The sequence below is a fragment of the Fundulus heteroclitus genome, chromosome 3 (assembly GCF_011125445.2).
Source record: "Fundulus heteroclitus isolate FHET01 chromosome 3, MU-UCD_Fhet_4.1, whole genome shotgun sequence".
Lineage (NCBI taxonomy): Eukaryota > Metazoa > Chordata > Actinopteri > Cyprinodontiformes > Fundulidae > Fundulus > Fundulus heteroclitus.
In genome coordinates this window covers 40,262,946-40,289,976 of record NC_046363.1, presented here as the reverse complement: position 1 = coordinate 40,289,976, position 27,031 = coordinate 40,262,946, and the positions used below count along the sequence as shown (strand labels likewise).

The window sequence follows — 27,031 nt, the reverse complement described above, 5'->3', positions numbered from 1 at the left end:
GCTGTTGATTATGATTATGATACTTGCCCTGAATATTCGCTTCCAACAACAAGAAATTTTTCATGTGTATTACAGTAGTTTTCAAAAGAAAGATGAATGAAGATACAAATAATTTGTATTTTCTGGCAGAATCTGTATCTTGCATGGACTAGCATGACTTTGTAAAGTGCCTTGAGATGACATGTTTCATGAATTGGCGCTATATAAATAAAATTGAATTGAATTGAAATAAACTAATCAATCTTGTGCATGACCATGAAAACATGAACAGACTTTAGGTTTATTTTAAAATAAACAAGGTTTTATCTAATCAGAAATTCAGCAATAAACCATGACTGTTGCTCGCAAAAAATAATTAGTAAATACATTATCTAATTATATTTATATATAAATACACATTATTATCAGAAATTTTCTAAACTGCAACCTACAATAACTATTTGTTTTTGAAGCGACAGTGCAGTGAGTCTTTTAATCATTAATCCCGTATTTGTAGCAGTAAATGGTAGCCTCAAAGTCAAACAGGAGTTTAGGTAATATTTGGTGTTTCTTTTTGTAATATTCAGGTATCACATGTCATAATCATTAAGATTGTATTTGTGGCTATCGATTTGAAACTCTGTAATTGTGAAAGTTTTTTACACCCAACAAAAGTCATAGAGAGGGAAATGTAAAGGCTCCTGCAGATCAAATGTTTATTTTTATTATTATTTGAAAAGAAACATATCTTTGCCTTTAACTCTCTCACCCTTTTGAACATTAGATATGTAATGACGTTCAGTCCCAACCAATAACCCTGATTGGTGCATTATAGCTTAGCCTAACCTAGATAACGTGGGTCCAGGGTTCTCAGACCTGGTGCTAGGGCTGACTTTAATGGTACTTGGAAGAAATTTCGGTATCATCCATTTACAAGGGAAAGGCAGAGGTTAACTATTGAAGAGCAGCTATAGCTGAGGAGGTTTTCTTTGAAACATATCGATCTTTGTTTCAGACAGAAACTGCACAAAAGTGAACAGCAGAAGGGAACATTTTGGGAACTTGAGGATTAATTAATCTAAAGGGGAAAAAGTAAACTAATAAGTTCTGGTAGCTATTTATGCTGTGTTCTATTTCTTTTATAGTTGTTACATGGATCTGGAACCCTAATCACATTTCAGCTGCTGTTTGGAAAACCGTTGCAATCTAATTGCTGTGCTCAGCGACAAGCTAGCTGCTCTTTGCATCAAAGTCTCTTTGTATTTAATGTATTCAAATTCTAAATAGACATATAACAGAAATTCTGTCATGTATGTGGTATATTTAACAAGATAATAAATCAGAAGAGCAACATAATAATATTTATTTCCTCAGGCATTGCTCACTCTACTCATTTGGCAACCAAATTGGATTTTGAGGTAGACGTCAGACTCCCATTTGAAATTCCTGTTTTACTCCGAACTTCGAAATGAAACATTGAATGCACATTTAAACCCAATCTTTTAACTAAATATAGTGTCAATGTACAAGAACATTTTTTTCTCTTTTTTTGCTTTGTGTTAATAGCAAAAGTCTGGCTGTTCCAATTTTTTAAAATGTCGTTCAAATAGTCGAACTTGGAAAACTTTATATTTAATGTAATTTGAACATATTGTTTATAAAAAAAAAATAACAATATGAGATTATCTATTGAAATACATTAAGATATGCAAAACCTACCTAAACCTGAGCTAAAGTTTCTTGTAGGTAATTATTTAACTCTTTACAATTGAATTGTGTGAGAATTTTGCATGAGAGATAAAAGCAGATATCATATCTAACGACTGCATGTTGTTAAACTGTCATATCAGGCTTGGATGCTGCTCGAGGGGAATTTTACTGCATTTCACTTATCAGTTTAAAGCTGTAATAGCAAGCACACAGAATGTGTTGTTGGATATCGGCCTTTCCTTGCATTGAGACCCAATATAGTAGCTCATAAATTTCTTGCCATGGACCCAAGTGAACCAGTATCCACTGAGTCACACTCCCACCCCTCCTCCTAGGGGAATCTCTTCATCGGCTTCAGTGTCCTGAGTCACATTTTATCCCTAGCCCAGCAAGCTCTGCAGACACAGTGCCCTATCTCCTATGCACACATAGCTTAGGTAGATCCACAACTTCCTCTGGGAGCTCCGGGCAACGATTGCTTAAATGCCGTTTGTCCCATGCGCCCTTCACATTTTTTACGGCTTCCTTTTTTTCCTGTCAGGTTTGAAATACAGATAGAAATTATGTTCATCTCAGTCACGAGGGGTGAGGCGTAAATTCATGGCCTCAATATTTTAGTTTGACTGGCACCTGGATTAAAGTTATCTTACCTGGCCGACTTGTTTAAGCCTGCAAAGGCAATACTGTTGCTTGCGTTGTACGCTTTACTCGTTGTACTTGTATGTACACTGTTCACGGAGAGGTTTATAAAAATAAAAAACACATTGACATTGTCATAAAATAGTAAATCATTGTACAATTGCTCAAGGCATAAAATGTTTCACCTTAAAAATGAACTTCTTGCTGCTGTCATAGAAAAGCGCGCTCTCGACAGCTCCGGAGCTGTCGAAATGTCCGAAAACTCAAGTCACAAGCTAGTGGATCTGTAAGGAAGCTGGCTTGGGAAAAGTAGGAATTCCCACTCAACAGGAAGGCTCTAAATCAGGATCATGGTTATGCACAGGAGGTCTTGGGGGTGGGAGTACCCACAGGTAGAACTGGCATTAAAACAAAAACAGATTGTTATCAATCTCTGTTTCCCGCCATACTGAGAGTCTCCTACAGGGATGAGACGGTGTTGTATGGATCAGCGGTAGAAGTGACCGACCACAGTAGCTACGTTTACATGGACAAAAGTAATCGGAATAAAAATGTGTCATGTAAACAAGGCAATCAGAATATTATGATGACAATTTCACAATGAAATTGAAAGAGGCACAAGGCATGGCTGTCCCTTTGGCAGCTTTTCATTGAGCCCTTTAGTCAGTGGATGAACCAAAATCAAAGTATTAAAGGTATAATGATGAGAGAGGAATCATCACTTGCTGATGATGTATTATTTATCTGACCTGGGACACTTTTGAGAAATTACCCTTATTGTTGGAAGAGTGTTTTTTCTACATGTATGATAATAAACATTTCAAGAAGCCAAGCATCACGTTTTGGTTCAAACGAATGACAAAAACATTGCCTTCACCGACCGTGGGATGCAGAATAGGAGATATTTGGGGACAAACGTACCAAACATTTTAACAAAGTCTTTGCTGCATAAACTTCCATTTTCTTAATAAGACGACACAAAGAGATTGGAGGCAAAATCTCCTCAATTCTGGACCATGAACATCAGTCAAAATGGATTTCTTACCACAAAGACTTTATTATTTCAGTCTCCTCCTATAGAAATGTCGGATCAACCATTTCTGGAACGGGATAGACTTCTTTCAACGTACGTTTAGCATTGTAGAAGACTTAGCTGTAGGCTGTTGTATTTAATTCTATCTAAAACTAATGAGAGGTTTCCGTTGCCTTGCCTAAAGGATTATTATATTGCGGCACTATTAACACCATTGTTATCTACATGTAATCCTGAATATTTTATTAGATGGAAGGAAACAGAAATGGGATGGTCCGTCCTGATGATCTGAAGGTGCCAGAGAACTCATTGATCTGCATGTCTCTGGAATAAGCTAGTGTCACAAAGTGATTTAATAGATGCTGTTGGGATAATAAAATGATGTTCTTATGATGAAGACGTAATATCCAACAAATTAGATGCAAAGTTAAAGGAGTGGGCTCCCAGTGCTCGACTGTGTTTTTGTTTTTCATAAGAAGAAATGATGAACGCTTTTCCAAAAACTGAAGTACGATCCAGATAACAAAGACTTTTACAGGCTCCTTCAGGTCTGAAGTAATTTTTTAAAAAGTATTAAAGACTAAAAAAGGTACCAAAATGATATGTCGTTGACCGTCTATAGATACCCACACCTTTTAAATAGCAACAACAAATTATTTCAAAGTTGTATAGAGGTTTACAACAAACCACGGGGAATTAAATGTGCGTAAAACAAAAATAGGAGAAAGAAGAGACAATAGCTGCATCAAAATAAAACTGGGAAAGTCGAAATACAAACAAAAAAGCTTAAAATCAGGTTTATGGAGAGAAGAAACCTTATCGGGTTGTTTGTCACCGTCCAAAAGAAGCATCGCGCCTAGCCATCATCATGTTGGCAGCAATGTTGAGGATTTTAAGCTAATTACTGTCATATATTTTGGTTTTGCCCCTTTTAAAAATTTCTTTAATAAAAAAGTTTTTAAGGTTTTAAGATCAATGCTTCAGCTTGACATCCCATTCTAACTGGGGACTTTATACCTTTATACAGCTGCCAGGAAAGCCATTAGTAAGAAATAAGCTGCAATAAATGACTGGATTGATGTTGTCTGAGATTTTCAAAATCGAGAGGATCCCGTTTTGTGTTAGAATGAAACAGGATGTATTTCTGGAAGGAAGAAACACCTCTGAGAGCAGATATAGTTTGAAAAATCTTTTATTTGAATCTTGTTTTTGTTTTTAATCGGCTTTTATCCACATGTAATATTTCACTAAAGGAAAACCACGCATTGTTCAGTTCATGTTGTTTGTTCTGTGCCTGTTTTTATATAAAAATACTAACAGAGTTTAAAAAAATAAAATGAAATTCTTTTTGGTTATAGTTTGACGTAATTAGATTTGAGGGGGAAAAAAATGTATTTGTAAGGTTCCGAGATCCTTCTTTGGCGTAAAATGAACTCTGTAACAGGAGCATGTTGACATTTTCTTGCTGAAATCCACAGAAAGGGAAAAACTGCAAGCAGAGAAGTGATCGTCTTTGGGCTAATCTCCTTTAGCCATTCCTTTTAGCCGTCTCTTTTCTGAAATGTTTGTGTTTGGACCCGTCTTCTTCAGCTGTTACTTCTCAGGCATGTTGGTGATATGAGAACCTGCAGTAAGAGAACATTCAGGCTGTGACTCACGTTGTTATGAAGGATCTGCAGCTCCCACCGGGCCGGATCGTGAATCTAAGCTCACTTTACAGAAGCTGCTCATATGTTCTCTCTTTAGATTTTTTTTCTTTACTGCTTACTTGGTGCTTTTTATGAGCGCTAAAACAGATTGCCACTGCGTAGCGATTTTAAACAAGTTTATGTGGCATTACCAGCTCGTACAGTTTTGCATATTCCTCCCTTCAGGATGTAGCTGCTGAGAAGATTAAGTATGTTTATTACTTTTATTTGCTTGTGTCTGCAGGACTCACAGGAGAAGAATGCAAACCCAGTGAAGGCAGAGGAGGCCAAGCTGAAGGCCAAGTATCCCGGCCTTGGCCAGAAGCCGGGCGGATCAGACTTCCTGATGAAGAGGCTACAGAAAGGGGTGGGTGACCATATGGGTGCTCCACACCATATTTGGAGGCACAACTGCGCGTTAGTGCAATAAACTGGTCAGAGATAAACAGTCGGTAAAAGGTGTGTCCAGAAATGCCTCAGAATGTAGGAAGAGCTGAGATATGATTGCAGCTCATCTTGTTGATACTTGACCCTTTAATCAATCAAGTCCTTTTGTTTAATAACAGGAAAAACCTGCTGTTACTAAATCAGCTTGACTTGTTTTTACTCGTCACGATCTTTTCTTAAAGGTGCATAGCCACGTTATTTAACTTTTTTATTTATTTAAACGTCAGTAGCTCACTCTGGTTGCATACAAAGTTTTTATGAAAGATCATCACGTCCTGCTGGCGTATTAGTTGTTATTTTTGTGTTTTATGCTTTGTTTTTGCTTAGTTTTATAGTAAATAAAGCTTTTTTGTGTTTATTTACGATTTCACATCATTATGTGGACTCTGGAAGAAGTCTGGCTGTCCTCACCTGAGCCATTTAGTGTATTCGCTGGATGCCGCGCTCCAGCTGACCTGCAGCTTTTCCCTGTGGACTGCTTCTTTTCTGACAACGCTGGTGTTGGATGCTCCCAGGTCACGTGGGGAGAAGCAGCTCTATCAGAACCACTGAGCTATATAATACACTGGAGTGCTAATCGCCGGCTGTTAGAACGAGTCGCTTTGAAGCCACCAGCCGCCATATTGGTACTCCCTATTTCCCCACAGTAACTAGGGAATATGTGCGCTACAGCATTGAATAACGAGGATTTTATCATGTTCAGGGGGGCTTAAAACTTTTAAAATGTCAAATGCCATATACTTTTATGTTATGTACTAAAACTATCAAGTACTGAGAAAGTCATGTGCTGAAATATTTAGCATTTTATTTATTTAAATATATATATAACATTTATAAATATATAAATAACAATATACAAGAACATATATTTACATATATGTATACATATATATACATATATACATATACACATACTTATATTTAATATGAATAACATGTAAAATATTTCAGCACCTAATTTCCTAGTAGTTGATAGTGTTAGTATATCCACTGACTGTAGAATTACCTGTGAAACATTTTCACACAGCCAGAAAACTGCTTGTTGTTGCAACCAAATCCTATGGGATTCTGTGAGAGTAGGGAGTAGCAAGATGGCGGCCAGTGACTTCAGTTTTTCGGCAAAATCAGCACTCCAGTGTATTATATAGCTCAGTGATCAGAACTGTGTCAGGGTGGAGGCAGGTTTTTAGCTCAGATCTTATCCCTAAAGGCAGATCAAAAAAAAAAAAACACGGATCAACAGCTGCAGACAGACACAGGGCTCACTTTGACCCGACTGTCCTTTTTGGAAAAACCAGGACTCGCTGCTGCATTTGTTTTGTTCTCTTTAAGGTTAATAGCCTGTTTAGGGTTCTGCAGGATGAGCGTTTGTCCAAATACACAGCTGGACAAAGTAATAAATAAACTTAATCGTTTCCTTTTTGGTAAGGCGGAGTTTGCAGTTTGTAAAAATCAAGGTTGGAGCCATGTGCCGCTAACGTTTAAGGAGCTGGTTGCATCAAACCTGGGAGTGGAGCGCGCTTCTATTTGATACCTAATATAATTTTTTGATACCACAACAAATAACTAAAGGCCTCAAAATATATTTATTGACATGTTAAACATTTTTTTCAATCTTAACATGCAGCATGCTTTCTCAACAGATCGTTAAATAAGTGTGATGCTGAATGAATAACCCAAATATAACACATGCCTAGTAGCATGCTAGCCACAGCTAATCACACAACGTTAACGCGGACCACCGGTCGCGCTAACATCAGTAATATGTTTAATGTATTACCGTATTTTTCAGACCATAAAGCACTCTGGATTATTTGACGCATTAAATATTCTCCCCATGTGTGTAATATCACTCCTTCACGTCCACAGCTCTCTGTCCGTCTCTGTCTGGAGAACAGAGTAGTGGGACTACACGGCCCTGTTTCTAACATAAGCCCAAAATAAACATAACTTTTATATTAAAGTAACTTACTAGGTTTATTGTTGCTAGTGCGTACTCTAGGGGCAGGCTGCTTTACAAGAATGCACTTCTAGTTTAGACTTTACAGTCAGGCAGTCTTGTAGACAGCTCAGGGGTCCTATCAGGTAGTGACCACTGAGCTATATAATACACTGGAGTGCTGATTTTGCCGAAAAACTGAAGTCACTGGCCGCCATCTTGCTACTCCCTACTCTCACAGAATCTCATAGGATTTGGTTGCAACAACAAGCAGTTTTCTGGCTGAGTGAAAACGTTTCATAGGTAATTCTACAGTCAGTGGATGTACTAACACTATCAACTACTAGGAAATTATGTGCTGAAATATTTTACGTTATTCATATTAAATATATATATATATATATATATGTATGTATATATAAGTATGTGTATATGTATATATGTATATATATTTATACACATATGTAAATATGTTTTTGTATATTGTTATTTATATATTTATAAATGTTAAACATATATATTTAAATGAATAAAATGCAAAATATTTCAGCACATGACTTTCTCAGTACTTGATATTTTTAGAACATAACATAATAGTATATGGCATTTGACATTTTAAAAGTCTTAAGCCCCCCCTGAACATGAGAAAATCCTCATTATTCGATGCTGTAGCGCACATATTCACTAGTTACTGTGGGGAAATAGGGAGTACCAATATGGCGGCTGGTGGCTTCAAAGCGACTCGTTCAAACAGACGGTGATTAGCACTCCAGTGTATTATATAGCTCAGTGGTAGTGACACAGGGTACCGTAATGCTCCTAATATCCATTGAGCAGAGTCCCTTCAGTTTTAGAATCCTACTACTGCACATACACTGCAAAAACAAAGCTAAAATAAGTAAAATGTTCTTAAAGTTTCTGTTTTTGTCCTAGATTTGAGCAGATAATTAGGACTACTGCCAATGGTATGAGTATTTTGACCCCTAAAATAAGATAATTATTTGACAGCACTTGAAATAAGATGATGGAGATGAATTGTTCCTATTTTAAGTGCAAAAATCTCATTCCAGTGGCAGATTATTGTATTTACCTGCTCAAATCAAGGACAGACAAACTCATTTTAAGAAAGTTTTACTTATTTTAGTTCCATTTTTGCAATGTGGATTTAGGTGTGTGTTGTTTTAGTGTTTTGGGTATTTTTTTTATTCAGTGTATTTCCTTAATTTGTCCTTATATCCAGGTTCTTTTAAAGACAGTTTACTTTGGCTTAGAATGACTCTAACCTCAGTAGCAACATTTACTTGTATCGACAGCAACTTGACTGGCGAACGGAAGCAGAAAGTTGCACTCTAAAGAGAAGTAATTATGATGAAATAAAATAATAGCTTGACTGATTCAGAGGGACATGCATCCATAAAGGATATTAACATCGATACTATTAGTGTTAATCCTGTCTAATGTTTAGCCTGAGCTGACAAGGAGGTAATGCAGCTACATTAGCAGCATAATAAATGGAGCGCATCTTTCAGGGTTCTTTAATTTGTATTTTAAACAGCATGTACTCAGTTTTATTTTTCTCTCTTTCTTTTTTTTTTTTTTTTTACTTTGCTGTGACTCTGTAAACTCTGGCTCCTTCCACCTCCGCATACTGTAAACCACAGCAAACGTGCCCCTATAGAGGTTGCTGAAAGTCATTCTGGGAGGTGTGGGAAATCAGTGGCGGGGCGTGGGCGCAGCCGGGGCAGGCCTTAGGAGAATGCAGCTATTTTCCATCATAAGATGGTGAGCGGCATCATTATGGACTGATTCGTAGACTAGATTCTGTTCGATCTGGCTCACCGGTGCTAAACTCGATGCTTTTCAGCGCCGTGTTTGTTTTTTTTGTTCTTTTTAGCCACTGATGGAGACGGTTGTGATGTTCCAAAGTCTGACCCCACCTCCTCTGGTCCTTTTTTTTTTGTTTTAACGCAGCAAAAGTATTTCGACTCGGGAGACTACAACATGGCCAAAGCCAAGATGAAGAACAAGCAGCTTCCCGTGGCGGGACCCGAGAAGAACCTGGTAACCGGCGACCACATCCCAACGCCGCAGGACCTGCCGAGGACGAGGAAGTCGTCCCTGGTGACCAGCAAGCTAGCTGGCTAGCCTTCGTCGTCCCAGAGGCGTCTTCGACACCCCCCCCCACCCCCACCTCCCCGGGACTCCACCTCACCCGCGTTTCCAACATGTTCTCTCCCCCCTCTCCTCCTCTTTCTTCCTTTCTCATTCTGAGGCACCACTGGCTTTAACATAAAGGGGCAGAGATGTATAAGTTACCAGTCCGTTCTGCTTGTATGTGATGGTTCTGGGCGGTGGTCTCTGCCTTCGCACCACGCACAGCTCTGCTCCGTCTGCCCACTCCGCTCCACCGCCTCCCTTACGTCTTGGTTTTTAGTGTTCCAAGATGCATTACAGTAGGTGTGTGTCATAAGGCAGCGTTGGAGAAGGGGGGGGGGGGGGGGGATTTAATGCACTTTGTATTCTGTAGTGTGTTTAGTTCTCTGTTTATTGCATCCTGAATGACGCCAAAATAATGAGTGTAGAGGAGTAAGGAACCATGGCTGCCGTTTGTTCTTCAATCTTTGTTTCTTTTCTGCGCCGGTGGCTGACTTCAGCGTGGGGGGGGGGGGGGGTAGTATGTGAATAGTTGCTTGCAAACCAAATCGATGAGGCGTGGTTTAGTTCTCACCCAGCGTTGGGAAAAAAAATGGAGCGTATGAAGCATCTCACACGTCAGGTCATCCGCTGCTGCAGCTCAGGCAAACGAGGACTGAAGACGCTCATTCCCTCTCTGCCCATGTTGTCCAGACCCCACCCACCCCCCCTCCACCCCCCTTCGCTCTTGTTCTCGCTAAATATGCTGCATGATTGTTAAATGACACAGATTCTAACTATTTTACTTGCAGTGGGGCATCTGCTTAGGGATTTAGATCGAACATCGAAGCAAACAGACACCGTCCTGACAATCCATCCACACGCACACGTCGTAGTTACAGCCCAGGATAAGAGCCGGTGGAGGTCGTCCTCAGTTAGGAGCGCGGCTGCTCTCTGAGTCTCCGTCCAGTGGCCGCTGAGTTGCATCTAGATAAGGGCTTCGCTGTAGCCCAGGGGGATTTATGAGCAGGCCAGAACCCTGCAGCCAATAAACGCTTCGGTAAATCAGTCTTGCACAAGCACGTGATTTGCATTTACCTTGTTGCTTTGAGGACTAGTCCACATAGCATGCCTTAGAAAAAGTCAAGAGCGCAGAATCAACTAATTTGGGATTATATTGTTGGGTTTTAGACTACAAAATGCTTTGCTTTTAACAGTGAAGAAGATAATAATCCACGCACTCTAGCTATCAGACCCCAAAGCCTAGGATAGACTCTCAGTGACTTTCACCAAGTAATTATCTGTCTGGCGCTGCATTGTGATGAAGCAGGATGCAGAGGATTTACACAACCCTCCAGATAATTTGACTTTCTTGCAACTTTTGAAATGTTTGATCTAAATCAGTTTCTTTATTCAGCCATGAAAGTCCTTTTGAGGAGACGAAAGTAAGTCGTTACTTTCCTGCTTGTGATGTGGAGCCGCCCGTGTGCTTCAATAGCCTGACGAGACTGATTATAAAAGCAGTTTGTAACACTTTCAAGATGTAAATCGTGCTCGTATATCGGTCTCTTTGACAATTTCAAAGGAGCTACCAGTTTAAAACACTAACTAATAAATCATATTGTTTACTTTTCTAGATGTGTTGCTCACAAATAGATCTACTACCTGCACCTTGCAGACTTTTATCCCCAAACCGGCTTCTAAACGGACTTCATTTCCGCCATCGGGGCGTCTGGGTCTAAACAGCGGGCAACCTGATAGGAATAGCTTCAAAAAGCCTGTTAGCGGGTTGCTCCGTCTCTACAAGAGCACATTTAGCTAAGCATGGAGAGGTTTTATAACGCACGACGACGGGGGCAAAGTGTGAGCACGAACAACGTGTTCTAGTCCCACTTACTGGGACACAGCCTGTAAAACAGGTTAAAAAAAAAAGATCGGAACATCTCAAGACTTTGAGTGGCTGTTGACACGGCGATGTTTGTTAGTGAAAACGGACGTTTTTGTTGCGTCTCTGCTGCGACGTTTCCGCTTAAAAACGGCACAATTTAAAAAAAACGCTTCCAGAGTGGAACATTTTGAAAACAGCCCTGTCTCCGTTGTCGTGTGGACAGGAAAGCCTGAATCCGCGCCGCCCACTAGTGGTGTGGCGGGGGTATTACGCAGTTAACGTTTCCACTAGTGTTTCGTGCACAGAGACGGTGGTTAAAATGTCGCGTAGACGTGTTGACAGGAGTGCAAGAACAAGCCTGTTTTCGCTGGATCGTTGTCGTGTGAACAGGGCCTGAATGTGCTGCCTACACGCGAGTCAAGACTATAAACTGGATATGTGCACTTAATCAAGGAAAAAAAGAGTAAATATTACTGCTTCAGGGAACTTTCACAAACTCACGCTCCATCATGTAGGCTAAACCCACCATATCTGCAACCTCACTTTTTAATGTGTCAAATTTGCAGTGTGTGAAAGTGACGTGTGCATATGATCTTGTTCTGGTGCTGTACGAATGCAACACTTCTCTTTGTCTCATCTATTGTAAATAGACTTCAACGGGATTTAACTTTTGTTGTTTCCCCACCTGCTCTTTGGTCTTTTCGTAGCCTGATTCAGTGGTTCCTCTCTTCTCTCAGTTTTAACACTACTTCTGCTGTATATCGGTGTTTTTTGCAGAGGCTATGTGAATCTGTATGATATGACAATGTGTGTAAATGCTGCTGATTCCAAGACAAATCTGAGATGATACCCTGTAAAGAATGCCTGTCCTCTTTAGTCTGACTGTGTAATTCCTTTTTTTCTTTTTTTCAATTTATTTTCAGAATTGTAGTCTACGTGATTTAAGACTGTTTGCAATTATCAATGGCTAGTTCTGAAAAGGAATACTTCAGAGATACTTTTGGCCAAGAGCTCACTATTTAGCACTATTTGGTTTAGAAATTTTCCTTTTGTGCTTCAGGAAAAAAAGAAAAAAAAAAACTTGTTGAAAAACATGTTTTGACTGCATAAATGTTGATGGGGGTCATTCAGTGCTTTGCACAGGGCAGACCAGAGGAAATATACTAGGCATGTTTTAAACCTCCCAAACAGGGCGTGTCATCCAGAAGAGAAATACGTGCCAGAATGTATAAACAAATGACAGGCTATGTACTCTCAGATACATTTGTGCTGCTTTTATCTTTGTGTTTTTTTGTGTGTGTTGCAACCAAATGTTTCCCATTTTTTTGTTGTGTTCTTTGATTGCATAATTGGTTTATTCCATCCCATTGTTTTGTTCTTTTGGCCCAAGACAGCTGCAGGGAAGTCAGAAGCACCCTTCCTTCTTTAAAAAAAAAGGGGGTTTACATGATGATGATCACTGGAGAACAAAGGAAACATTTTGACACTTCAGAAAGTACAGGGCTATTTGGAATGTTTGTTGTGTGGAAGATGGTGAGAGGATTTTTGTCAGTATTTGAAATAAACTTTTACATAAATAAAAAAACAAAACATCTTTGCTTTTCTTTATGGTTGGGATCTGTCCACGGACGGTTCCACGTGAAACCTTGCGGAGCAAACGCACCCTCAGTAATAACACAGAAATACATGAATCTGAAGCTACAGGAGTCTTCAAGAACAGCATCAAAATAAAGGTGTAAAAACTCTACAGACCACTAGGGGGCAGCAGAGCTATATTTTTACTGGGTGGAGACCACTGAGCTATATGGTGGAGACCGGAAATTTCCAGGCTTTTCCACAAGGGTGTAGAATGAAGCACAATTATCCAAAAAAGACGGAGACAAATGAAAGTTTATGGTGACAAGTGAAAAAAAGACTCCACTGGAAGAATGCTGATAATGTGCAACACTATTTTCATTGATTGATCTTTTTTTTTTTATCTTGCTGCTGTGGGTATTTTTCCATTTGATGCAATGAAATAAAATGAGGTCTATGAAGATGAAGCTTCAGAAACGTCACAGCATTCACATCGTGGTTTTCAGATATTTCATATTAGACCGTCTCAAGTTAGACACATTAAGCTACAAAATGTTTTTATATATATAGAACACAGAAACAGAAACCATCAGAGAGTCTTTGTCATTCTTTTCATTCAAAAAGAATGCAAAGAAATGGCTTGTAGAGAGGCAAACATGTGGACACTTAAATAATTTACAATTATTTTACATGAATTGTATTTCTTAACCATAATGGTTTTTTTTATGTAATTGACACTGTCATTTTCTCTTATGATTTTATACTTGTGGTTATTTTTAAGGACTACCGATGAAAATTAGCACTCTTTAGCTAACCCGGGTACATTTACATTGTTTTAATATTGATTAATGTACACTTTCCCCTTTTAAATAAAACAAACAAAGTAAAATGAATAAATATATATATATATATATATATATATATATATATATATATATATATATATATATATATATATATATATATATATAAGACTGGCGACCTGTCCAGGGTGTACCCCGCCTCTCGCCCGGTGAACGCTGGAGATAGGCACCAGCAACCCCCGCGACCCCATGAGGGATAAAAGCGGTTTGGAAAATGGATGGATGGATGGATATATATATATATATATATATATATATATATATATATATATATATATATATATATATATATATATATATATGGAAAGAAACGTCCCATTGCATACTCGCATTCCATGCTTGTGTATGCAAACTATGGCCGCTCTGTCGGCACGCCTCCGGTGATGCTGTGTCTACGTATGCATGTCTGCGCATATAAGTAGGCCAGTTCTCCACCACATCAGTTCCGGAAGAACAGGACCGAGTCGAGTGTGTGGATTATAGTTCAAGATTGGCTAAATATAATTACTAGCTTGCCTTCATCTGTAGGCTTAAATTTCTTCCTGTTGTGAATCGATTGAGATTAAATTAAATTTAAACCCGAAGTATGTCTGCGGAACCGACAAGCACACAACTGGTAAACTGTCTAATTTCTCAAAATGGAGTCGGGGACGGACAACCGCACTACAGGCCGGGGCTTCAACTGCCCGAGGTCGACATGAGCTCCTCATCGGAAGCTCTCCGCTTGAACTGTACGAAACGGCCGAAGAACCTGCTAATGATGGCGAGGAACGGCTACGCGGTGAAAAGCCACCAGGAGAACCGCGACGACGGCTCCCTGCCCAGCACCCCGGAGCTGCAGGCGGACAGCGAGGCCGCCGGCTGCGGGAGCCACGCCGGCCAGGAGGCGCTGGACAGCGACACCACGGAGCTTATTAGCGGTTTCCTCAGAGACTTTACTGGACTGTCGGGCCATCGGTGGTACACGAAAAAATCTCTGTCCACCATGAAGAGGGTGGTGGAGGATCTGTTGTCGAAGCACAGATACGCTTACAACGGTAAGTCGCCGCCATTGTAGGAGGATTTTTTTCTTTCTTTCTCTTTTATTTTTCTCCCCCACGGTGTTCACACAGACTGCCTCACCCACTGGAAATATGTAGTGTTTATTCCACACAACACGCTCCGTGTTTGAAGCGACCTGTTTCAGGGCCCATTTTTTTTTTAAGTCTTTATTTGGCAAACGTTCAGGGAAGTGAAGCTTTTTTTTTTTTTTTTTTTTTTAAACGCAGCGCAGCTTCTTGCTTCATTCTGCGGAAGTCAGACGCAGAAACTCCAGAAGAGGTTAAAGAAATAAAAACGGGACTTAAAAAAACAAACAAACAAGAATACACAGATTGTTTAGTATGTTGTATCCAGATTGTGATCAATCCAAAGAAAGATAATAAAAAATAAATTAAATAAAACTGGACTTCTGTTCTGAAGCTGAACTTGTTCCGCTTCCCATCCAGGAAGCGCCTCACTACTCCAGACATTTTGAGTTATGAAATCTTCCTGGATGAGAATGGAAACAACTTGAGCTTCAGAACAGAAGTCCATTTCTTCTTCTTTTAACCCTTTTTGGATTAATTACAGTCTAGATGACTGAGAATCCTCACCAACAACACTTGAACTATTTGGATCTCTGTAACACAAGTTTAACTTTTCTCTCTCCTCCCTCCCTCCAGGTATGATCAGGAAGCTCAACCTGAACCAGAAGTCAGACGACATGGGGTTCGTGACGTCGGTTGCGGTCAGCCTCTTCTCGGACGGAACCACCAACTGGGGTCGTATCGCCAGCCTGGTGGCCTTCGGGGCGGTGCTGTGCCAGCACCTGAAGGAGAGCGGCCGGTCTCACTGCGTGGACCTGGTGAGCCGGGAGATCTCCACATACCTGCTGACCAACCAGCGGGACTGGCTAGCCAAGAACAATTCATGGGTGAGTTACAGCTGCTTTATTAAAGCACCAGCGTCCATTATTTTTTTTTTTTTGGTCCTGGCGTCCAGGACCGCTCCCCTCTCTGCAGGCTTTGAGCTAATGAAATGTTTTGTTTTTACAGGACGGCTTTGTGGAGTTCTTTAAAGTAGAGGACACAGAGTCGACGGTGAGGAACACGCTCATGGCGTTTGTTGGGGTCGCTGGGATTGGGGCAGGATTGGCCTTTCTTATCAGGTGAATGTGTTGGACTCTGTGAGACCTTCCCTGCGTTCCTCACCCACGTTTGGACTTTGACGCGCAAACGGAGGCCGAAGCCCTCATCGGTGGTGGCCGGTAGTCACCTACCAGACTTGTGTATATTGTGTATATAATGTTATTTAATATAAATAAATTTATTTTTATAATACAAAGTATATGTACGAAAGATGAATGAACTCTGGTTTAGCTGATTATTTAATTGCATGGGGGAGGAGGGAGGGGGAGGGGGAGGGGGTTGGGTTCTGTTTACAGCCCAATTATTTGTAATTTTGTTTGTTTTCCAAACTTCAGTTCAACCCATTTGGACTGTCCAGCCTTGTTCCTTAAATGTTTATGCAGAAATGACGTCCATCCCTTTTTTTTTTTTTTTTTTTATATATACTAGAAAGCTTTAGTTAACATTTGGATCGTCACAAACAAAAAAAAAAAAAGGTAGAGGGATTGATTTGCACATAACATGTCATTGATAGACATGTAAACCAATAAAAAAAAATAGAATTTTCACTCATTGTTTGACCTGTTGGTGCTGTCTTTCTGGTAAGGTTTTTTTTTTTCTCCCCTGTCTGGTTTTCGGATATGTGCTGTGAGATAAGCGTCCCTCTGACGTTGTCGCCTCTGTCTATTCACACCACAGCGCAGTACGCCACTTGCTGCAATTTCCTAGAAATCTGAGGCCCCGGTACCCCCCCACCCCCCCTTCTGTTTTTTTTTTTACTGCGCCACCAGCTGCCTCTGCAGCTTTGCAAGCTTCTAGTGTGCAAGAAGCGGTGAGCTGGGGTTAGACGGGTTCAGAATAATATTCACATCCTGCGTGACGGCTCGGTCGCCTGCAGCTCAACGCGCTGATGGTGCAGGCACACAATCTCTGGGGCCATTTTAATATCTAGTTTCCGCCGCGTCACGCCTCCCCCGGCAGGGACAATCCACGGCGCAGAGCTTCGCCCTTGTTGTTCCAAAGGTCCTGGAGTTGTCACGGGTTACGAGGACAAACATCATATTCACCGAGGAGAGGAGTCTCTCCATGGAGACTATCCACAGCAGACCTCTGGTTGCCTCCTGCGAACGGAGACTCTGGCCACCATCTTGGTTACCTGCATGCAGCTCATTGATGGATGGCTGTTCTGCAAATTCCCACTGTGCTTTTACAAAGTCCACCAAGAATTATGGGTTGTGCAGGGACTGAAGTTGTTGACCTTGTAAATCATCTTCCTCCTGTAAGATCCTCTTTATGCACGTTTTTAAAAAGGGTTCTGTGAGAAGTTTGGTAAGATTCTCTGTCAGTTTTAGTTGTGGAAAAACAAAAAACTTCAGCTGTAGTTATGGAGACTACAATGCAACAAAGAGAAATTCTTAATGAGAGGCGGACATAACCAGTCGACCAAGTTCAAACTGGTCTGGTCACTGATTTGAATCTTTTTTCCCCTCAGCCCTGAAGTTAAACTCAAAATGAAAATGAATCACCTGTTTCAGGAAGTGCACACCTCAACCTCTTCCTTGTTTGAGAAATGTCAAAAAAAACTTCAACAAATCTGCAAAGTGGAAGTTTTTTTTCTGTTTCAGTGGGTCTCCAGCGTGTTTGTAGGTTGCTTTAAGGGGGCTACATCTGTTGTGGTTTAACAGACTCGTCGACTCCAACCTGGCGGCCTCTGCGCCACGAGAGCGGAGCGCCTGCAAACCGAAAGGCTTCAAAGCAGCTAAAAGCATTCCTTTCCAGGGATGGTCTAAGGAGTGGTTTAGAAACTGGTCTCTGCAAATGTAAGAAATGCAACTATCAGGACAGATGTAGATCCCAAGCCTAGATTTACTATTGTATATATTTATAATGTACTTTTTAGAGTTTCTTGACATGTAGTTTCTTCAAACATTACCACTAGTGGTTTTGTGCAGCTGAGAAATTGGCTCTAATAGGAAAGTTTTCCCCCCGATCCATAAGAAATGAGTGGAGGAACCATTTTAAACAGTGTTTTAAATTGAATAAACCCATTTAGCTTTATAGGACAAATCAGCTGTGGCCCGTCTGAAGCTGAAACCCGACACTGAACCGCCTTTGAGCCCGGGTTATTGGTTGTGAGCAGTTCTGCTCGCCTGTAGCAACAGCACGCCCTCAAAGTTTAAAAAAAGCAGCAGTTTCTGGGAAGTCGGCTGACGCATGAGTTAATCTTTAAACAGAAGTAATCTATAGCAGTGAGGCGGCAGAGGCGGCCAATACTAAGAACCGTGGCCCTGAGATCTGCAGATAGGGGTTAGGTTTTCGCAACTTTTAGCTGTGCTGCGTAAATACACAAAAAAAAAGGGAACAAACCCAAATATCAACTTTGTAGAGCTGCCTTAGAGTCTGAGCCTGCAGCTCTATGTTGTTTGAAGGTGGTGTTTGTGTTATCCTGCAGGATACCCTGAAAATACCCCCTCTCTCCAGTTAACAAAGAAGCCTTTTAGTGAAACATGTATAAATGTTTCAAAAACAAAGCTGCGTGTGATGTTTTGTCTCTCGGTACGGGACAAACTGTAATTACTGTGACTTCTGATCTGTTTTGCCAGATCGTTTTTCCCCAGACGTTGCGACTCAACTCTTGCCTTTTTATATTCAAGCGTATCAACACCCAAATGTCTTTTTGAATAAACATTTGCAGGGGGTTTCCTATGGTGCGCTTGTCCACTGCAGATCTATATTGATTTACGTAACAAGCCCACATTAGGGGGTGGGGGGGGGACGGTACCAGAGTTAAAGGAAACCCCACCAACACAGTGGTTATTGTTAGAGCTGCTCTATTTTAACAGGTGGCTTTGGTCTAATACCAGCCAGTGGGTTGTAGTTTTGGTCCTGAAGCGGTGAAGAAGTAGCATTTGAACAGATGAGCTCCTCACTTGGAACACACATGAAGATTTAATGCATTTCAATCATCTAAATCTTAAATTAAAGACTTCACACCAGGCCTGAACCAACTAGTTGAGTTACCTGCTTCTATTAACAGCCGTCAGCTGGTTAGCAGACTTGTCATTAATGACTCAACAACTAGTTTTAAAACATGTTATAATAACCGGGGGTTGGGCGGTTTGATGGACTCTCAACCGCCTTTAAAGCCCACACCTGATGCGTGTTTCTGGTGACGGAGACGCTAAAACGAAACGGTAGAAATATGGCGTAATGCCGAAGAAAGCAGTCAGATAAATGTTGGCTAGCTGTGATCGATGTTGTTGCAGTTTGAAGCGATGCCATCACAATTACGTAGTTTCTGAAATCGTGCTGCCTTGTTAATAACATTAGGCGTAGTTTCCACACAAGGATAGTTCAATCTTTTTTCAAAACTTCGTTTGTCTTTCTTTCAGGCGAGTAAAAAGCTATATTAGCGCTCTTTTAGCCAGCTGACGGGCCACGTTTAGGGAAAGATGGCGGAGGAGAAGCGTTGCTTTACTCTGTGCCACACTGCCCCTGGTCTGGCACTGTCTGGGTCATCTCATTAAAGGCATCTCATATTAAGCCACAGCCACCTTTTTTTAGCCCTTAATTATATTTTTGTTGTATAATTGGAAGTCAGTAGGAATGCAGAAAAGTTGAATTTAGTGTCTTCAGGTAATGCTTGTATATCTTAGTATTTTGTCTGGACCATATTACCAATCTGTTCAGTTTTCCCTGTTTTCTCTATTTTGTTTTGAACAATAACGTCACGGTATTTGCCGCAGAGCTGCTAAACAAAGTCATGAACCACCGGCTAACCACAAATCCGCCATTTTTATTTTACGGGGATATTTTTGGTGTCCAGGCTCAAGGATGCTGAAGGTACAAGTGGAAAAGTGAAAGATGCTGAAGGTACAAGTGGAAGAGTGAAAGTAGGGAGGCCCAGACGTCCCTCTCCCCAGACACTTGGGCCAGCTCCTCTGGGGGAATCCCAAGGCGTTCCCAGGTCAGCAGAGGGACATAGTCCCTCCAGCGTGTCCTGGGTCTTCCCCTGGGTCTCCTCCCGGTGGGACGTGTCCAGAACACCTCACCAGGGAGGTGTCCAGGAGGCATCCTAACCAGATGCCCGAGCCACATCAACTGGCTCCTCTCGACGTGGAGGAGCAGCGGCTCTACTCTGAGTCCCCTCTGGATGACTGAGCTCCTCACCCTATCTCTAAGGGAGAGCCCAGACACACTACGGAGAAAACTCATTTCAGCCGCTTGTATCCGGGATCTCGTTCTTTCGGTCACGACCCAAAGCTCGTGACCATAGATGAGGGTAGGAACGTAGATCGACCGGTAAATCGAGAGCTTTGCCTTTTGGCTCAGCTCTCTCTTCACCACAACGGATCGGTACAGCAGACTCCGCAGCAATCGATCTTCCATCCATTTATCCCTCATCGGGAACTAGACCCCGAACTGGAGAAGGCACTCTACCCTTCTCCGGTTTAAGACCATAGCCGTGGATTTGGAGGCACTGGTCCTCATCCCGGCCACTTCACACTCAGCTGCTGCGAGAGCTGTAGATCATGGCCTGATGAGGCCAATAGGACCACATCATCGGCATAAAACAGAAGCACGATCCTAAGGTCACCACAACAGATCCCCTTGGCTGTGTCTAGAACTTCTGTCCATAAATGTTATGAACAGAATCGGTGACAAAGGGCAACCTTGCCGGAGTCCAGCTCTCACCAGAAACGAGTCGGGCTTACTGACAGCAATGCGGACCAGACTCTGACAACCATCATACAGGGACCTAAAGGGCCCGGTACTCCTTAAAAATGAACTTAAAACTCAGAAACAGGATGGCAAAAAAAGTGTTGCAGATTTTACTTATACCAGTAACCAGTCCATTCCTGCATCACCGTTACAGAAATGAATCCATTTTAGCTAAATGAGCAGTATTATGATGCTTTGATGACTCTTTTTTTATTTGTTGTTCTGCCTCAGATGTATTTCTTTGTTGGGCGCTGAACAATAAGGCGCATTGTCAGTGCATGCGCTATAAGAAGAAAAGCTTGAAACATCAAAGTAAAACTAACTGGGTATCAGAGGTCAAATAGCTCCCATTCATCCGCTGGCCAGTCTGAACTCTTGAACACTGAGCTCCTTTTGGTGAGTCGATACTCCAACTCGGATCAGTTTCTGGGTGAAGAGTCATGTCCCTGTCACAGTGGAGTCCTCTTGTCTGTTGAAACGTTATTCTTTGACTGATGACCGTAGCTTAGCAGATTCTTTTCATGTTGGCAGTTGTAACGTACTGACTGGCCTTTGTAACCTTCCAGCAGCATATGAGATCATCAGATCTTTGATCGGTCTGTCCATATCACTGGGATGTCGTATATTCTCCCACTGAGCGTTTAAGTTGGGCAACTCAGCAGAGTGATGCAAAATGCAGGAAAACTGACTTGTTAGTGCTCAAAACAAGGCAGTACAAAATTTGTCAAAACGGCAGCATTTCTAATGCTCTAGAAGTCGCTTCCGATTTTATACAAAAACCGAGCGTTTCAATGAGTTCTTACGGTGTTTATCGTTTTAGACCGAAGTGGTACAAAATCTGAAAATGAAAGTACACCTTATATTCCTAGATATTTAAACCTTCCCTGAACTAAAAGCAGTCTTTACCAGGTTCTCAGACTGAGTTGAATCCTACACAAAAGAGACCACACTATACTTATTTTAGTTAAACTAAGATGAAGCCCTAAATGGAGAAATTGTGTAAAAAAAACCAAGCACCCTTGATCGGATCGCTTGTACGACGGCCGTTGGCTGCGACACCTCTGGAGTAATGTTCTGCGGAGGAACTCTAACCCGCTAGTTTCTACAGGATTGTGTCAGTTCATTGAGGTTTTGCTTCTGCAGAACTCTTGAGCATTTCTGTAAGGTGGAAGTCTGGACTTTGGCAGGGTAATTGCATACCTTTCTTCTCTTTTTTTTTTTTTTTTTTCCTTTTTGTGTCACGGCTGCAGTATTTGCCGTCATTGTTGCCTGATCGGTGCCCAGATCCAGTTGTTGCAAAAAACACAGCAGCCCCCAATCATCACCCTCCCACTGCCGTGCTTGACAGTTTGTCCGGTGTCTGTGCCAACATGCCACAATTGGCTTTCCCCAGACACAATGAGTTATATGAAGACCGTATGGCTCTCCTCCAGAACCCATCCAACCCTGCTAGCATAACTCATGACGTCACATTCTTTTTAGAAAGGAGATACTTCCTCCTGGCAACTCCACCAAACGAGCCATATTCTTCAGTCCCTTTCATTTTCTTCTGTGATCACCTTTTTCTTAGAGTTTGCCATGGAGCTCTTCTTCTATTTTTTTTTTTTTTTTTTGTTGTTTTTCTGTGTAATTTCCAATAGTTGAGGTGAATTTGATCGCCATCTCCCAGGAAGACTGGGAGTTTTCCACTTGTGAATAATCTTTCTCACTGGAGAACACTGGCCTGTTAAAATCTAAAGTTTAATTTTTAGTCTCCTCAATTTTACACCTTTTTGTGCCTTTGACCTATGTGTCACGTTGGCATTGGTAATTATTTAAAGAACACAAATAAGGCATTCACTCCCGTGGCAACAGTCTGGATGATAAGAGTCAGCAGCTGCGTGTGATTTCTTTCATATTTTCTTTGCGCCTAAGCAGAAGTTTCTGGATCTGCTCTGTGAATGTCGGCACACAGTGTTCTCTACAGCAGGTCTTTTGGCTCCGCTATGGGAGCTTGGAGGCTTTCCATGTTTTTTTTCCATTCTGTTTAGTAACAAGGCCAGCTTTCTTACAGAAAGGGGCAGGATGTTCCCAGCACAAATTCCCAGCCAGCCTGTAACAGGAAGGAAGCGGGACAACATTTCAGCTAAGAATAAATGCTGAGGGCACCGCATTGTTTGGTTTGTGACACTCCTCAGCTGGCTCAATACCAAATTAAACATCTCAGTGTTTGTCTTCATGCTGTTTTTTTTCCCCTATTCCTCTCTATTCTTCATTTAAACACTTTTTCTTTAGGAGTAGCGCAGGAATTTACTGACAGAGCTTAAATTTTTAGGCAGAAAACATGCAACACCACAGATGTGGAGAATATCACAGTGACAGTAGAGTAATTGGATTAAATCCACCCCAAAGTCAGAATGAAACTGAAGTTAAAATAACGGCCGTATGACAGACCCGTGGTTTGAGACGGGCCGTCTTGAGAGAGCGTGGTGCGTTCACTAAACTCGGTGAGACAATTTCTCAGAAGTTTCCTACATTTCAGCCTGTGAATGATTTGGTCCTATTTCCTAATCAAGCAATTAAGTTCCCCACTGTGAAACAATAAAGGATTATTCTTTTATACTCTATTATCTGTTTATATTTTTTATGATTGGTAGCATTTAATATGGCGTTTGTAAAACAGCAAGGTTGACCAGTTGGTTTTAAAAACGTACAGGAAAAATGTAACGCAACAAAATCAGTGAAATACAAAAAAATATAAACAAATTATAAAACTAAAGCAAGGACAGCAACATCAATTTAAATGTATTTTAGTTTCATTTGTGCCAATTGTAACATATGTCAAACAGTTTCAAAGTACATGTAGAAATATTTAGTAAATTCAATTCAATCTTATGGGCAGATTTAAATGTACATGCAGTTCAATGCATTATAGCTCAGTTTATTTTGCCAATTGGCTAAAAAAAAAACGTTTTCTAAGCAACCCCATTGTATGCACGAAGTCACTGACTTTGCAGCACATCTACCTCCTGAATGCACACGTTGCTAGAGTGGGCTGCTGATTTTGCAAAGTTGTTAACTTTGCAGCAATCCGTCATTAAAGTATGTATGTGAGACAGCGGGAAGGACACAAGCTGCACTCAAATTAAAAGCTGATGTAGAAAACTTTGTTTTTAGGCTGTTTTTAAAAACTTTTTATAGACTGCAGTGCAAATATAAATTGGCAGGTTTCCTCAGAGTCTGTTGGGCTGCCAGTGCAACAGTTCTAATTTTGATCTTGGCTGCTCTTGGACATTTTTTTATGATCTCTGTGCTCTTTTTAAGGTTATATGAGCTGAGTAGCAGTCCGTTTATCCAACCATCGTCTATACCAGCTTTTTTTTGCACGGTCTCGGGTGTGGGGACGTGGTCAGGGCGAGAAGCTGGGTACACCCTGGACAAGTCCCCAGTCCATCACAGAGCAACACCGACACACAGGGCAAATGATAATGCACACAAACAGTCACACCAAACAGAAATGTAGACTGACCAATTAAGCTAACATCAGCTTTTTGGACTGTCAGAGGAAACCGGAGTACCCAGAGAGAACCCACGCATGCACAGGGAGAACCGGCAAAACTCGGTGCAGAAAAACTCAAGGCCAGGATTCGAACTTAGGGCCTTCTTGCTGCAAGGCCACAGTGCTGATTGCTGAACCTCTTTGCAGCCCCAATATCAAACATTTACATTTAAAATCCCTTGTCCTCCCTTCATTTCTTATCCTCTCTACACGCACTCACATATACACAGCCCCATTGACATACTGGACCAAAAAGCGGCATATATAACGAAAACAGAGGGTGCTGTGTCCCTCAGTACCAGGAAAGCTCTCTCTAGCTTCAACCCGGACAAGACTCAGCCTTTTAGACCAACAACATGTTTATGGTCGGACCAGCAGGTCTTGTGATCAGCTGTGTGAGAGGCAGCAGGTGGCTCTAAAACAGCTAAAACAACAGAACACCTTGAGTCAACAGTTAAAAGAGGATCAGGGTGTCTCAGCTTTAGACCGCCGTGAGCTGAAGACTGGTGCTGAAATTTAAAACGTTAACTTTGGCTCAAGCAGCTCATTAATCACCTTTGAGTAAATCAGCAGTAGACTTTGATTCATTAGTCTTAAACCAAAAACATGTCACTTTATCCTATAGCTGTAGGATGAATGTCAACCTTATTAGATGAAGCATATGTTCGTCACTGCATGATGAATTTACCAATTTACTCAAAACCCGCTTGTTCCAATTTCCTGATTCCTGCACTTTATTCCAGAAACACAGGCTGCCATCCCTTCCTGGTACCAAGTTAAATGTTCAGTGTTACAGCTTCAAGCCTGTCCACATCCGTGGCAAATCACAATCTGAGATACGTTTAAATGTAAATCTCAAACAATGATTATTCACAAAAAAAAAATCTTTTCAATCTACTTTTCCTCTTGTTGTTCCAGCAGAAACGTTTTTTCTCTGTTTTGCAATTTTTATTCAGCCTTTTTTTAGCAGAACACATCGTCTCAGCTGTGGACTGTTTGGTCCACGTAAAACCCGACTCCTCTTTACACTGCAAAAACGGATCTAAAAATAAGTAAAATGTTCTTAAAGTTAGTGTATTTGTCCTTGATTTGAGCAGGTAAATAAGACTATTTGCCAATGGAATGAGTATTTTGACCCCTAATATAAGATAATTAGACATCCTGCACTTGAAATAAGATGATGGAGATGAGTTGTTCCTATTTTAAGTGCAAAAATCTTGTTTCATTGGCAAATCATCTTATTTACCTGCTCAAATAAAGGACAAATACACAACTTTTAAGAACATTTTAATTATTTTAAGTTCTGTTTTTGCAGTGTATCACGGCGCATCATTCATAATTTTTTTTTTTTTATATTTAAAGATGCCAACGCTCTTTATAAAACTACACAGAAAGCTCCTCTAAATGTGATGCTGCGGTTTACATCCTCTTTTTGCAGTTCAGCATGCGCTGCTGACGCAGTTCAAAGGAAACAGTGAATCAATAGTACCAGGTGACTAAGATACAGGAAGAGGGTCAGCCGTGTCCATGAGTCACTGAACCTGTGGACCATGGTGGAAAATAACTTTGGGTTTTTGCCCCCCCCCCCCCCCCCCCCCCCCACGTTGTTTTAAGACGCATGATTAGTTAACTACCATCCTGTTGGCTTCTGCTATTTCAGGGTCAAACTGTGACCGGTCCGGGCTTGTTTCAGCCAAGGTCACCAAGGTGTGATGTTGCTATGTCTGGACAAGCTATCAGGTGGGGGGGGGGGGAGTCAATGGTCTGTGTCATTTACAGCTTGTTGACACCCCCCCCCCCCCCCCCCACCACCACTGTCACTGTTTTACCTTTTACTTGGTAACGCCAGAGTGGCCAGGCCATAACGATTGTTGTCTGAAAGACTGCAGACGGCTCGGCCACTGTGAGCAATCTGTGGAGCTCAGTGGGTGAAAAGTCACAGAAGCCAGATGAATGAGAAACATTGTGTGTGTGTTTTTATGTTTTTGTGTGTTTTTTTTTTTTTTTTTGGAGAAACAATGCGGTTTATATTCCTTCATTTATGTGGTCATCTTGAGACTTGGCATTTGGCTCATATGACCGTTCATCATTTTGTCACGCTTGTGGAGGATTCTCGGGTCACATGCTTTTTTTGCCGTCACATTTACAAAAGAAGACTTGAAATCTTTCTTGTCTATTGAGTGATTCCGGGCAGAGTCCAGAGGAAATGAGCTCATCGTCAGCTGTAAAGTTTCCCAATCTTTTTTTTTTCTACCCAAGCTGCGATCAGCACTTGGTCTGCAAAATCCAAACACACATTCTGGAGGAAGAGCTCCTCTTGGAAATGAGTGACCACAGAAGTTCAGAGATTAAAAAAACATGACAGCCAAACACAACCACAAATTTTTGTTTTGGCAGCCAAAGATTTGTGCTGCTAGGATGACAGGATGAGTTATCCCCCAGTAATGTCCGGTACAATCCTGAACTGAGGTTAGTCTCGTATATCGTCCAGTCCTCTGAATCAGCATCCTGTGATTCTGTGGCTTCTGACTTCAGTCTTACTCTGAGCTGAACCTTTGCAACAATCCAGTGAAGCCAAATTGAAACCAAAACCTTTTTCACTCAATCATTCATCACTGTACAGTTCTGAATAGTTGTCCGAAGAGTCAAAATTCTGCATTTTATTAAAAATGTATTAATTATATTTGCAAACCCTCTCTGTGAAAATCTTAACACATAAGGATTGGTGTC

The 27,031-nt window shown here is 41.2% G+C and overlaps 2 protein-coding genes across 2 annotated transcripts; both read left to right on the top strand.

The window, feature by feature from the left end:
• The first annotated feature begins 5,245 nt into the window (after positions 1-5,245).
• On the top strand, positions 5,246-13,046 carry LOC118562676 (alpha-endosulfine-like). The gene is made up of 2 exons (XM_036135391.1): positions 5,246-5,416; positions 9,407-13,046. The coding sequence occupies exons 1-2, from the start codon at positions 5,261-5,263 to the stop codon at positions 9,578-9,580; spliced, it is 330 nt and encodes a 109-aa protein (XP_035991284.1). The 5' UTR covers positions 5,246-5,260; the 3' UTR covers positions 9,581-13,046.
• A 1,277-nt stretch (positions 13,047-14,323) lies between these two features.
• On the top strand, positions 14,324-16,261 carry LOC105936529 (MCL1 apoptosis regulator, BCL2 family member b). Its single transcript, XM_012877435.3, has 3 exons — positions 14,324-14,931; positions 15,598-15,848; positions 15,970-16,261. The coding sequence occupies exons 1-3, from the start codon at positions 14,481-14,483 to the stop codon at positions 16,084-16,086; spliced, it is 819 nt and encodes a 272-aa protein (XP_012732889.3). The 5' UTR covers positions 14,324-14,480; the 3' UTR covers positions 16,087-16,261.
• The last annotated feature ends 10,770 nt before the right edge of the window (positions 16,262-27,031 follow it).

Coding starts and splice junctions, on each gene's coding strand:
- LOC105936529 (XM_012877435.3), top strand. CDS start 14,481: ATGTCTGCGGAACCGACAAGCACACAACTGGTAAACTGTCTAATTTCT. Junction 14,932..15,597: donor GCACAGATACGCTTACAACG/GTAAGTCGCCGC, acceptor CCCTCCCTCCAG/GTATGATCAGGAAGCTCAAC. Junction 15,849..15,969: donor TAGCCAAGAACAATTCATGG/GTGAGTTACAGC, acceptor TTGTTTTTACAG/GACGGCTTTGTGGAGTTCTT.
- LOC118562676 (XM_036135391.1), top strand. CDS start 5,261: ATGTTTATTACTTTTATTTGCTTGTGTCTGCAGGACTCACAGGAGAAG. Junction 5,417..9,406: donor TGAAGAGGCTACAGAAAGGG/GTGGGTGACCAT, acceptor GTTTTAACGCAG/CAAAAGTATTTCGACTCGGG.